General features: G+C 37.2%; 1 protein-coding gene and 1 long non-coding RNA gene across 2 annotated transcripts; both read right to left on the bottom strand.

Annotated features, from left to right (window-relative positions):
• Window positions 1-3,494: 3,494 nt before the first annotated feature.
• On the bottom strand, window positions 3,495-8,246 carry LOC140929629 (calaxin-like). Its single transcript, XM_073379375.1, has 7 exons — window positions 8,114-8,246; window positions 6,771-6,905; window positions 6,221-6,322; window positions 5,560-5,645; window positions 4,674-4,739; window positions 4,214-4,321; window positions 3,495-3,772 (listed from the first exon to the last, which is right to left on the bottom strand). Exons 1-7 carry the CDS (start codon window positions 8,178-8,180, stop codon window positions 3,686-3,688), a joined length of 651 nt encoding a protein of 216 aa, XP_073235476.1. The 5' UTR covers window positions 8,181-8,246; the 3' UTR covers window positions 3,495-3,685.
• A 1,025-nt stretch (window positions 8,247-9,271) lies between these two features.
• On the bottom strand, window positions 9,272-12,547 carry LOC140929630 (uncharacterized). The gene is made up of 3 exons (XR_012164758.1): window positions 12,425-12,547; window positions 11,899-12,014; window positions 9,272-11,336 (listed from the first exon to the last, which is right to left on the bottom strand). It is a non-coding gene; the product is annotated as an uncharacterized lncRNA (long non-coding RNA).
• Between the last annotated feature and the right edge of the window lie 300 nt (window positions 12,548-12,847).

The raw sequence follows: 12,847 nt of genomic DNA on the forward strand, positions 1-12,847 counted from the left end.
TGTGATTATTGTTGCATCCAATGATAATGAGTCATCTCAAGTTACCTTACCAGGCTTTTCGATCTGTGTACGTGTGCCAGTCTGCTACTCAGCCGTTTTTAGTGTCGTCACGCAACGCTCCTCCCCACTGGGGAGACAGTCGAGATAGTTGACCCCTGAGATACTGACATGCTAGACTATAGACTCATCCAAACTCGCACTAGACGTGCGTGGAAAGGGTTTTGGTCGGTTTGTTTGTTTGTTTGTTTGTTTTTTTTTTTCGCGCTTTCAAGAGTTATTTTTGTTGGAGTTAGTTAGCTGTTGGGTCGACCTACCAAAAGGTTCTTTTCAGTGAAAATTTGCCAAATTTTGCCAACTACCAAAATATTAAAAAAACATGGACATCTGGTGCATAAATGCCTGAGATAATTAAACGCGCTAGATGGAAGCCCCCATAAGTATGCGGAACCGATTATGAATGTGATTAAAATATGCGGTATCGGTATTTAGACGATTTTCGACGCGGTATTTCGGTATTTGTCATTTTTTCTTACGGTATTGCGGTATTGGGTACCCCCCAATGTCCCCCTCTGTATAGGTAAAGGCAATAAAAAATAATTCATTGGGACCTCAGAAAAGGTGACTGCCACCACTAAAAGGTGGCCGCTTTAAAATACAGGTCAGTTTTACAGTAATCAAGGGAAATCATTTCCCGGACTTCAATACTATTTTATGTCTACTAATTTGTACTCTTGTGCACGTCCTCTGCAATGAGGATTGCTTGATGTTCCAAATGAATGGGGGGTTATTCAATGAAGTACTACTTGTACTTTTCATTTTGAACAAGTTTTGTAGTTGTAGTTTTACTATGATAGAAGTCAAATCTGGAACAGAAATTGAGGAAACACTTCAATAAAAGAAAAACACTTCTGATAAGCTGCATACTTTTCAACATTCTCAACATTCTTATTTGGACTCTTTTCTTTTTCTCTTTAATACTACGAAATTTAAATGACTTGCACAGAGTCGCGGCTGCATGTTAAGATTGTAACAGAAGTTTATGACATGCATTTTTCTTTGAAATACAGAGAGATTATTTTTTGGCAAAAAATAAAAGAGTAATGTGGTGATATGAATTGTCTTACTTTAGCGTAATAAATGAATTGTGGAAAAAAAATTGTAGCAAACTGTATCTGTCCTTACAGACACACACTCTTAACTTAAATAGTACAGAATTAAACATACCAGTAGGACCCAAATCATAAAGAGTTTAACATAGCCAGCAAAAGTCAGGTGATACTGGTCAGCTGATATACCCAAGTGAAAAACTACCGTAAAATTCCGAAAATAAGCCCTAGGGCTTATATTTTTCAACAGCCCTTTTTGAGGGGCTTATTTTTGGAGGGGCTTATCTACGGAGGGAAATTTGTGTTTTAAAATCGATTGGGCTAGCCTCATAGTTGAAAGGAATCTTACTGTTTTTGTGTTGTTTTACTTTGTATTTGAGGGCAATTTACATATACAAGCCTCCGGGGGAAGCTTATATTTGGAGGGGCAATTTAACGGAGGGTTTTTTTCTGCATTATGAGTTTGGGGGCTTATTTTTGGAGGGGCTTATTTTTGGAATTTTAAGGTACTGTACAGTACCGCAACTGATCCCCAACCGCAAATGATCCCCAAAATGGACCGCAAATGATCCTCGACCGCAAGTGATCCCTTAAGTCGACCGCAAATGATCCCGTGAAAACTTGAGGAATGGAATGGATTTTATGGGACTGATTACAAAAAAGGACTGATTATGAAAAAGAAACCTTTTTCTCTCGCTTTTTAAAGAAAAAGGGAAGGAGGACGCTACATCTCAGGTCAATTTATACAAGGCGAAAAAAAAAAAAAATGGAATAAATCTGAAAAGGAATGGTATTAACCGTATACTTCTTCCTTTGTCGATTGCTTCAATTTTCTTTAAAGAATGTTTCGTCTTTTGAAAAATTTAAGACAGGCAGGACGTTACGCAGAAAAACTCTATTATTTAACGCCTAGAAGCTCAACCTTTCTACTGAGGAATACAAAGCCGGGCACCCTCTACATAACAAGAGCTTTATTGACTTTACTGATCCTTTTGAAAGCGTGAAATTAATCAGCCAGAATATTTCATTTTGATTTTTCTCTGAAGGGTTAATTTTACGTGCAAAACAGCAAAACATTTGTTCGTAACTTAGGTGCCCGTTACGAAACAAGACATGATTTAACATAAACACAAGTCAAAATGTCCCCGAACTTATCAATGTCCACAGGTTTCGGTTTATTTCGAAATAGCAACTTTCTTACATCTCATGAACGTGTTGTGAATAGTTATATTAGCGTTTTTATGTATATTCATTTGTTGTGCTTTGCTGAAGACAGTTACCAGGAATCTAAACCTGGTAATGAGAAACGCATAGCCCGGTAAGCGGTAGTTATTGCGTGACAAAATAATGTAGGAAACCGTCACATTCACGGACTAAAAGAATATCGCTTATGATCATTCGAATCCAGGAGGCACTTTGCAGAAAATTAAACAACCTAAAACCCTTATTTAGCGGCAATGAAGAGCACTGCATTTCAAAAGAGGTCAAAGGAAATACTCTTGCATCAAAGGGCAAATCATGCCGACCGGAAACAACAATAACCGCAGAAAATGCGTGTCATGACCTCTCAGTATGAAATAAGCGGCAAAAATCACATTTGCTCAGTCAAAACGTTTTCTTCAGAGGTATAATCTACCCGCCAGAGCCGGAAAAAAGTCATTGGAACAAGCAACATTTTAGCATGAGGTCCCCGCGGGCATGAGGTAAAAGTCGTGTGTTGCCTACGAACTTCGTTTTTTAATACTCTTGAATGATTTTTTTCATTTTGTTTTTATTCATATATTTATTTGAGAAGTAAAATTTAGCTTTTAATCTAACTTATTGTAATAATAATAAAATCGACACGATGATCCGCTAAATTGAGTCCACGTCATTCCTATTTTTCTTTCGGGATCATTTGCGGTCGACTTTGGGGATCACTTGCGGTCGAGGATCATTTGCGGTCCATTTTGGGGATTATTTGCGGTCTCTGGATCATTTGCGGTCGGGGATCAGTTGCGGTACTGTCTGTACAGTACCCTCTGATTAGGACAGCACAAAACTGACTCGTTTTTCAGATTCAAAAGGCTAAAATACGCCCAGTTTCAGACCTTACAGGATCAAAACTCAAACTGCTCCTTGTTGCTTCTTGCCTGGCAATTTAGGGGAGGGGGACATTGATTGGCCATTGGAAGGAAGAGGTAAATCTTCTTTGCAGTAGTAGCCTGAGTGCGCGCGGACTTTCCCTTTTCCTTCAAATAGGAAGGCCACGGAAAGGCTATCATCAATAACAGTAATTAAGTTTTTATTTATGGCACACAGTGGACAATGACATAAGTGATCTAAAACAATTAAAATGTACATTTTATTTGAATAAGAAATGCAACCTTGAGGTGACCTCAATCATTACTATAATATTGCCTTTTTATACACTGCAAGAAGGTCTTTCACCCTGCATTTTTACAGGTATCTTTCTTGAACATTATTTTTGTCAGTATGTTATTTTACAATTATGTTCAAACTATGTTACAAATGTCCATGCTCCATCCCTTCACTGCTTCATATACACTGTATACAGTGTACCTATATTAACTTGATAGTCACTGTGATGGGGATACAAGTTGATAATGATTGAAGCTTTGTTGATCCATTCTTTGCATACTTTTTTGAATGAACTCGTCTACTATCTGCAAGAAATTACAGGACTTTTTTAGTCTAACAGGTTTAGGGACTGCTTTGGTAACTTTTTTTATTTATTTTAAGTATTATCATTATCACTATTAATACTAATACTACTATTATTATATTATTATTATTATTATTTATAATTTTTAGTTTGACTCTTTTTTTTTTCATTTAAAATATTAATTCCATATAAATGTCACCCATGAAAAAAAGTAAGCATTTTAACTTTTATTACAGCTCTATTTTACTTTTGTTATAAAACTGACCAGCAAATCTTGAATAGAGATTTTACTTTATTTATTCGTTATAAGTTTGTTACAAATAATATAATGTTTGAATTGCTACAAATTAAAGTGAGGTACTAGCAAAGCATCAGGGGGTAAGATCATCCAGTTCCTTCACCAAAAGCACTGCATGCCATGATGCATATACATGTATCATACCTTGCGGTCTGGCAGACACTTTCCAAATGCTTCTATCAAAAGGCAGCCTTCTTTTAAAACAGCAGTTTCATAATCCAGTGGTGAGATTTTTCCATCATGGTCTTCGTCCTACAAGATAAACATGATTGGCATGATAAAATCTTTTTCAAGTTTATGACTTGTTTTGACACAAAACAGAGAAATGAATGATTCTTGGCCATTTATATGTTCATTGCAAAATCAAATTAATACAAACACGTTTTCAAGTGCTGTTTTTTAAACTTCAAAAATTAATTGCCATCAATAAACCAGCTAGCGTGCAAGAGCAGGCCCCTTTTTCACCTCTTGTTTTACGGGTGAAACAAAAGCCTAAAAAGGCCTCTGCTCTTGCAGCGCTCGATGCAAACTGACAATTAATTGAAACAATTGCCACATCTCTTCCACTGAGCATTATTACTTCAGGAAAGATCAAATAACTTACCATTTTCTTCATTACGATATCAACAATTTCTTTCTCGTTTTCATCAGCGTCTTCTTCTGTTGCTGACTGATTGGGAAAAAAAATTGAAAATGTATATATGTTGTAGTTAATTTTTATCTCCGGTAATTTGTTATTTTTCCTTCGTTTTAACTTCATTAGCATACATTTCCATACCCAAAAACAAAAGAAAAACAAAATTACCTGACTACAGGTGGTAATATGATATGTGGTATTACTACAGATGGTAATAAATGTTTTGTATCTTTGCATTTTTTTTTCTAATTGACCTTGATTACAACCAATGTCTAACTGGTCCCAAATGAGCCACAGAAAATAAAGCACAAACTGATAAACTGAGTTAGATGTTCACAACAGAACAAAAGAAAAAAACCACTAATATCACTCTTGAGGATGGTCAATTTGAAAATTTATTGCACAATAGTGTGAGAACCACCACAGACTTGACCATGCATGTACTACACCCAATCACACAATTCAAAATTAGAACACACGCATATCCCACAATGATATAATAATAATAATAATAATAATAATAATAATAATAATAATAATAATAAATAGTTTTAAATGGAACATAACATTGTTAAAAATCCCAACTGGTAGTAGGTGAACCCGTTGTCTATTTTGCAAGTGTGGCCGAGGATTTCAACTCGGAACTACCAAGAACAAGTCCAGTTTCCTGTCAGAACTGGACTTGAACTCGGGGCCTCCGAAGTAGAAGTCCAGTGCTCTAACCGCTTGGTCAGGCTGAGTGAACGATCAAAAAGAAACCAACTGAGTTTTAAAAAAAAAAAACAACAACAACAAGAAAGAAAAGATAACTAAGGTCAAACCGAACACATAGTGGTCACGTCCAAGTACTGACCTTCACCATACAGTCTTTCAGCAAGTGTTGAATTCCCTCTCTTGTTAAATACCCAGCACCATTGATATCATACACTTTGAAACAAACTGAAAGACAAAAGGGAAACATGGACACAGTCTTTCACTACTAATACCGTGATATTGTAAAACATTGCTCTCAAAAAATTCTGCAACATTTATGCAACTTGAGTTATGCTAAAGAGATTTCATAAAATGCTGCCACAGAATTTCATCCACAGATATAAAAGTTAAATCATCCAGCTATATAACTTGGTTACTATGAGTGAAAGATCCATTTTATTTCTTCATTCTGTGGTTCCCAGTTCTATGAAATTCATATATTATTCATCATTTCATCTTCATCTTTCTGGATGTACATGTACAATGTACTAGCTCCCAGTTGGCTTGCTATTTCAGTTGGTTAGAGCACTGCACTGGTATCACAGAGGTCAGGGCTTATTAATCCTGGCAAGTCTGTTTTCAGGCTTTCGTTTTGCAACTGCATAATTTGTATACGTTAATTTTCTTTGCATATTAATTTCTTCATTCTGAGGTTCCATAAAATTCATAGACTCATCTCTCTAAACAGCTCCTGTTAAAATAATACAATTTAAACAATGACATTTACTTTAAATTATGTGGAGAACATTTGCTTTACTTACAATCTATTTGTTCTTTGGGTGTTCCCTTGATTTTTGATAGTCCCATAATCCATTCTCTCATACTCAGATTTCCATCATTTTCCTCATTGAAAACTCTAAACACTGAAACAAAAAACTAATAATGATAACAATCATGTACATTCTTTAATCACCTCCATCTTGAATCAAAGGAAAAATTCAGTGATAGTTTTACTCAGAGAAGGAAATTTTACATGGCTAGAAATCCAGGAATCCTTTATACGAAACCCTCGTTAATATGGCCACCTCATTATTATGGCCAATTTTTTTTTGGCCCATTGGTGACCGTGTTAACGGAGTTCCACTGTACTGTATTAAACCAAGTAATGGTTCTTTCCATGTGAGAAGAGAACATGTTTTTTTGTTTGCTTGTTTGTTGGCTTTTTCACAACCTCATATTTTTTGCACGAAAGATCATCTGGTATTTCATTGGTGTTGATATCAGTATAAAGTAATTTTATTTGTGGCACATTAAGTCTCTTTAGCTGAATAATGTCCAGTGTAACTCCTTGGAAAGAAGGTCTGTACCAACCTCTATCCAGCATAATGTCCTCTGTTAATCCAAACTCTTTGTGTAAAAAGTCTCTAAACTTTGATCTGTCCATCTTTTCACCCTTAGCTTCTGCTTCAAACACTCCTAACAAACCGATCACCTCATCTCTTGTGACTGAAATTGCAAAAATAAAAATTCAGTTTTTTTACAGACTGTACATAACTATGCAACTGTACTGCTACATTGCCATTTGCAGGAATTCCAGTTTGGGATTTCATCATACACTCAAAGGTTACATGCTACATTGAGGTTTTACCACAAGTCATTAGTGATATTCGGTATTGAATAGACTTGTATCAAAACAACTTATCATTGTATCAAAACAACCGAACTCTATCTCAGCTAAATCCTTCCAAAATTTATAGGGAAAAGTGATCCTACACTTGTAAGAGCAGCTTTCTTGACATGATTGGTGCAAAATCCTTACCACCACTTGATGAAGACCAGGCCCAAGTTGTTTAAAAGGTTGATAAAGCTATCCACTGGTTGGTTCCCCTGATACTTTAATATCCAATTATCATCCTATATAAACTACATGTGATGTTCAGGCGGGGGCGGGGGGAGCATTACTCCCTTACATGGCCTATACGGGGATGTGCTGCTGGACAGGGTATGGTTTTTGCCCTCTCTGTCCTAAACAGGGTATATAATTTTGCATGCGACTGTCCTAAACAGGGTATACAATTTCTTGCAAGTCTGTCCTAAACAGTGTCCTAAAGAGGGCAATAAAATCAACTGTTTTGCCTAAACAGGGTATTTATTTTAAGAATTTTCTTGTCCTAAACAGGGTCAGAGTCTCAAACCCTCAGCAGCTCACCTTTAGATACCAAAATATTAATGGCGTACCCCGGCTCCCCCTCCCCCCCCCCCCCCCGGCTACATGTAATGCACTGAAATACACTGTACCTATGAACAAACGCCTTCAACGATGCTGAAGGTTAAGAAATCAAACTTTGTTCTAGACTATACATCGTGTACCACAGTAAGAATGACACGTACAGTGACTGAAACAAGTGCAATTCAACATTTTCAGCATTCCTAGTAAACGTTCGAGAACTTCTCGAACAGCGCCATACCAAACGCCGCCATTCATCGATCGAAGATTCTTAACAATCAGTTTCAATGTCACTGACATCCCCGATTGAAACGACTCTAGCAGGAACCTTTTAGAGCTTTTGTGTGAAATACGTTCCCCTGTGGAAAAGTAAACTTCGAATATTCTTGACTCGAATATCATGAGGTTTTCAAAAATGGCGCGAGATCACACTTAACCCTTTCTTCAAGACAGAATGCAAAACGAAACTGCATTTTGCAAAACTTACAGTGTGTGTCTCTCCACAAGCTCTCAGCCATCTTAGCTCGGTTTTTTCCCGCTATCGTACTCCCCATGTTTTCAGATGTTTTCCGACCTCCGATATTTACAACAACTTGGTGTGCAAGTCGAATGTGGTTGCTATGATTGTGACGTAACTAGTACCCAGATCTCCGATGATACCGAGCATGATTTGTCGCTAGGTCCTAGTCTTTCAAGATTTAAGAGGCAGCAAGCGGGAGGGGCAGCTTGCGTGAGTGTTTTGTTTGTTTGTGTGTGTTTGAGTGTTTGTTCTTTTGGCTACGGAGTGTATAAAATCTCGCGGATCGTGTGAAGGCACCGCCACCAAGAAAGTAGGTGCAACTACGACGGCGAAAATTTCCTTATCGTAAACGGTCAGTGCCGTTTTTATTAAAGCCACCTAAGATTTTCACCTGTTTTTGAGAACGTTTCTAACAAAACGAAAGAAGATCGCAAACCACAGACGAACCCGGACCTCAAAACCAGACCTTTCGTATCCTCTTCTCTCTCGGTTACCACCACTACACTACCACACATGAATAGACTGTTCAGCGTCCTCTATTTTTCCGTAAGATCGTCGAGACCTAGCGCTTTGCGTTACGGGCTGACATCTTACATGAGTGTCAAAACTACTTACACAGGTTGAAAAAAGGTGTTTCCGTTTCCGTTTTTGTAACGGTTACCTCACGGAAACCTGAATATCCGCGGACGGAATTGTACCTAACCGTTGCGGGAAACACGTGTATCCGTCATGTTTCAGTTTCTGCGGAGGCGCTTAAACGCATCCCTTATACTCGCGTTTCCGTCAGGTTTACTCTTGCGGAAACGCTAACCGCCGTCATGTTTCCGCAGCTCGTAAATTCAGAGGATACTCAATTATCCGTTAAGTTCCCGGAAGAATGAATGCGGAAACTCAGTTTGATCGGTTTACTTTCTGCAGCCTTCATGTTCACCCAGATTCCACTTTCGGTGGATTATTCACTAGATTTCCTAAATGTGTTAACTTTACTTAACAATCTAGTTTCGAATCCTATGTTCATTCTATCCGGTATATAAAAAAGTGGACGTTTGTGAGAGAACCCTGGACCGTTTCATACATCCACAATGACCCATTTTCGCTGATACACACAAATCAAGCAGAGTCATATTTAGGTGCATTTTTGGGACTAAAGATTTTATTAAAATAATTCTCTCTCCATTTTCATATAATATGTACATATGTATATTAAATATTTTCACAATAAAAAAGAGGCTCCTTACAATGTATTCCTATTTTCTACAGTTTTTATATCCAAAACTGAAACTTTTCCATTTAAATAGGCCACTTCCGAGTTCCAAAAACCCTCACTTTCAAAATGAGGCTAGGTGCGCAACCTTTCTTGTGAAAATGAGTTTTATTTGCATGAGAATGAAAAAAGATTTCCATATCAAACGCTGAGCACCTACCCTCGTTTTGAAACAGAGGCCCGGGGAACTCGGAAATGGCCTATTAAATAATCCTTTTAGAACTGACAAAATTCAATTTTGTTTCCTTGAAATGATTAAATTAACATAATAATTATACAGTCTATTAAACCTCTTCTTATGGACACTTCTTTAATACGGACAGTTCGATTGGTTCCAGAAATGCCAACAATCATACATTCCCTACCTCTATAATACGGACATCTCTGTAAAGCGGACACTTGGTTCTGTCCCTTTGGTTTCCGTATTAAAGAGGTTTGACTGTATAATAATTAATTAACTAACATTATTATAAGTAACGTGCATTTCCATTCCAAAATAACTCCAAGAAGTAGTTCACAGCAAAATTATTACATAATTTAATAAGAACAATATTACAAATAAAAGTTTTACTTCTGCATAAAATCTCATTAGGGAATCTAAACTGCTGCCTTAATTTTTCTTAGCAAGTACCAGTACTTGGTGGATCATCCCCAAAAATTATTGTTAAAGCCTACACAAACTGATGAGAGGCTATTATTGGGGAGTATCAGACTGTTGCTACAAAGACGACAGTGATGCAAACAAAACTAACCATAGGCTTTATATACAAATGTATAAGCCAACACCTCTACATATGTGTCTCACTTTTTGTTGCCACTCTGATGTAACTGCATGGACACAACTTAGACCTGGTGGCATACAAAGTAGTCTACCAGAATTTGCCTACATTTGAGTTTGAATAATAATCACGAACTGTGCACCTTTAACAAGCGCCTCGCTTTCACAATGCATCTATCTTACACTCCCTGTTTTATAGTTTTAGGATAATCCATTGACTATCCTGTAATTTCAGCAATTTTAATGAACACAGTCGAGTAAAGATTGTCTTAAAGAATAAAACTCTTATCACCTTTCCAATAAGATTGTGCAATTTAGAGTTGATCATCACAGGGTCATCCTGACTAAAGAAGGCCGATAATACATTAGGGACTTTAAGCAAATTGCTACAGTGACCTCTACTATGGTGGTCGTGGAAGCAGAGTCCTGAAGAGAGAATGTCACTGTTGACCATCAAATTTCAACTTTATGCAAGTGGCACCCAAAAGTCACACAGGGCTTCTCGCTCATTTGGTTTCGTTGTTAGTAAAACGCAGGGAAGACTGAATTACTGCCCAGTGAACTAGAAATGTCAAATACTTTCTTGATTAAGAGAAAAACAATATGATAGGTTTTAAACCAGTGAAAAATAGGGGAAAAGTAGAATTTTATACTCATGTAGAGCGACTATGCCATCTCATTTTGTGCTTCGGCTAAAGGTCATTTTCTGGACATAATGTGCACAGCATCATTTTTGGACCTTTTATTCCCAGTTGCCATAGTAGCGATCACTGTAGCAATTTGTTACTTTGGCGGTATTATTGGCATACTGCCCATGAAGGGCAGTTATTTGGTACTGGTCTGTCTGACAAGTATTTATCAACCTCTCTGGTTATTTTCCTGGCTGTTCTTTTTTTTGCCTCTTTGACATGTGAGCCTCACAAAAGGCGTCAAGAACAGCATTGATGTTTCTTAACTTTGACCTCTCTGAGCATAGTGGCCTGATGTACCTGGGTGGTGGATAGCTGGCCCCCTTCTTCATTGTCTTCACTCTCCTCCAAAGACATAAATTGGATAGCATTGTGTACGTCTAATAAAGCCTTTATTTTGGCTTTGTCATTCGGAGAAAGTTGTGCCTTGTCCAACACGTCTGTGCGATTCCTCAATTTCTGAACACCAAAAAAACTTATTTAGTCACAGTGGCATGACTAGTGTGATAAACATTTGATTAACATTTACTTTGTTCTTCAGCAACAGTTTAGTCTGGCAAAATAGTCACTCTGACTATTTTGAATCTTCAGATTTGGTTCTTGCTCTCTGCTCTGAGCAATTTACACTACAATCAAACCCCTTAAATAAATGGCAACAACACTGTTAACATTAAAAATGTCAAAGGGGGTAGGGTGTGGCACTCGTGCATTCTATAACAATCATAAATTATGTATGCATAAGACAAACATGCAAAACATGAGTTGTGTTCTTAAAAAATGAAAGAGCCTTGTGCCCTTAACCTGAAAGATCCAGTTACCCAGGATGAATGTTTTTGAACAAACTAAGACTTCCTTGTCACCCAAGAGCAACAATAATGCAACAGGGGCCACCAGGCATTGCCAAAGCACAGCTCTGTTACAGGACAGGCTAAATAAATCACTTAGTGGATGACGTAGCCTACACAGTGGAAATATTTGCACTGCAAGCATTAACAAAATAATGTACATGTATTTTACCTACCTTTTTAGCTCTCAAATTGGCATCTTGTCCGAATTTGTGTTCCTCAAGTTTTCCATTTTGCCACCTTACCACGTCTGCGTGGGTACTTCCCTGACTTCAGTACTGAAAAATGGCCCCTAGCAAAAGGAAAGCATGTTAAATGTGCAGGTCTGTAGAAAAGGAATTAAGAGTGCTTCTTGGTGTTGCTAAAAGTATTGTTGGTTTGCTCCCGTTTTTGGTGTGGGTATTATTTAGTGGCTTTTCAATCTATTGTATTCATGTCATTAGGGGATTGCAGCTGTTGGCAATACCAAGAAACTACGGTGGAACCCCATTAATATAGTCATCAATGGGCCAAAAAAGTTTTGCCATATTAATGAGGTGGCTGTATTAAAGAGGATTTTTTTTACAAGAAAATGTATGGTGGTTTTTGCCAGGCCGCCAAAAAAAAGTGGCTATATAACAAGGTGACTGTATTACTCAGGTGGCCGTAAGGCGGGGTTTCACTATACCAAATTCAAGAAACTTAGAAAAGTGTACAACTTACCTTTTTTCTCTGTTTTGGGCCATTTCTTTTACCCAAAATTTCCCCACACTTTATTAACCAAAATACCCTCATGTTTTTGCTCTCTGCATCATTATACCTCAAAGAAATAAAGACCAAAAAAAATGTCAAATATTTATATCAAAATAATAATACATGTATTACATGTATATGTATATTATTGTAACAGCCTGGTTAAGAAAAAACTAGAGAGCTTAGTGAGGCAGTTTTCTGGTAGTGCATTACAAAGACAAATATTTAAAAGATGAAGGTTGCTTTTTATCATCGAATAAAGCCCTTATCCAAGTGCTTGACGCACAATACAAAATTAAAGTGTAACAATATAAAAACACTCTATAATCGTCTAGTTGATCTCCTTGTGGCATTTTCAAAAATTGAAAGTATCATTGACACAAGCAGCATTTT

The sequence above is a fragment of the Porites lutea genome, chromosome 3 (assembly GCF_958299795.1).
Source record: "Porites lutea chromosome 3, jaPorLute2.1, whole genome shotgun sequence".
In the NCBI taxonomy this organism is placed as follows: Eukaryota; Metazoa; Cnidaria; class Anthozoa; order Scleractinia; family Poritidae; genus Porites; species Porites lutea.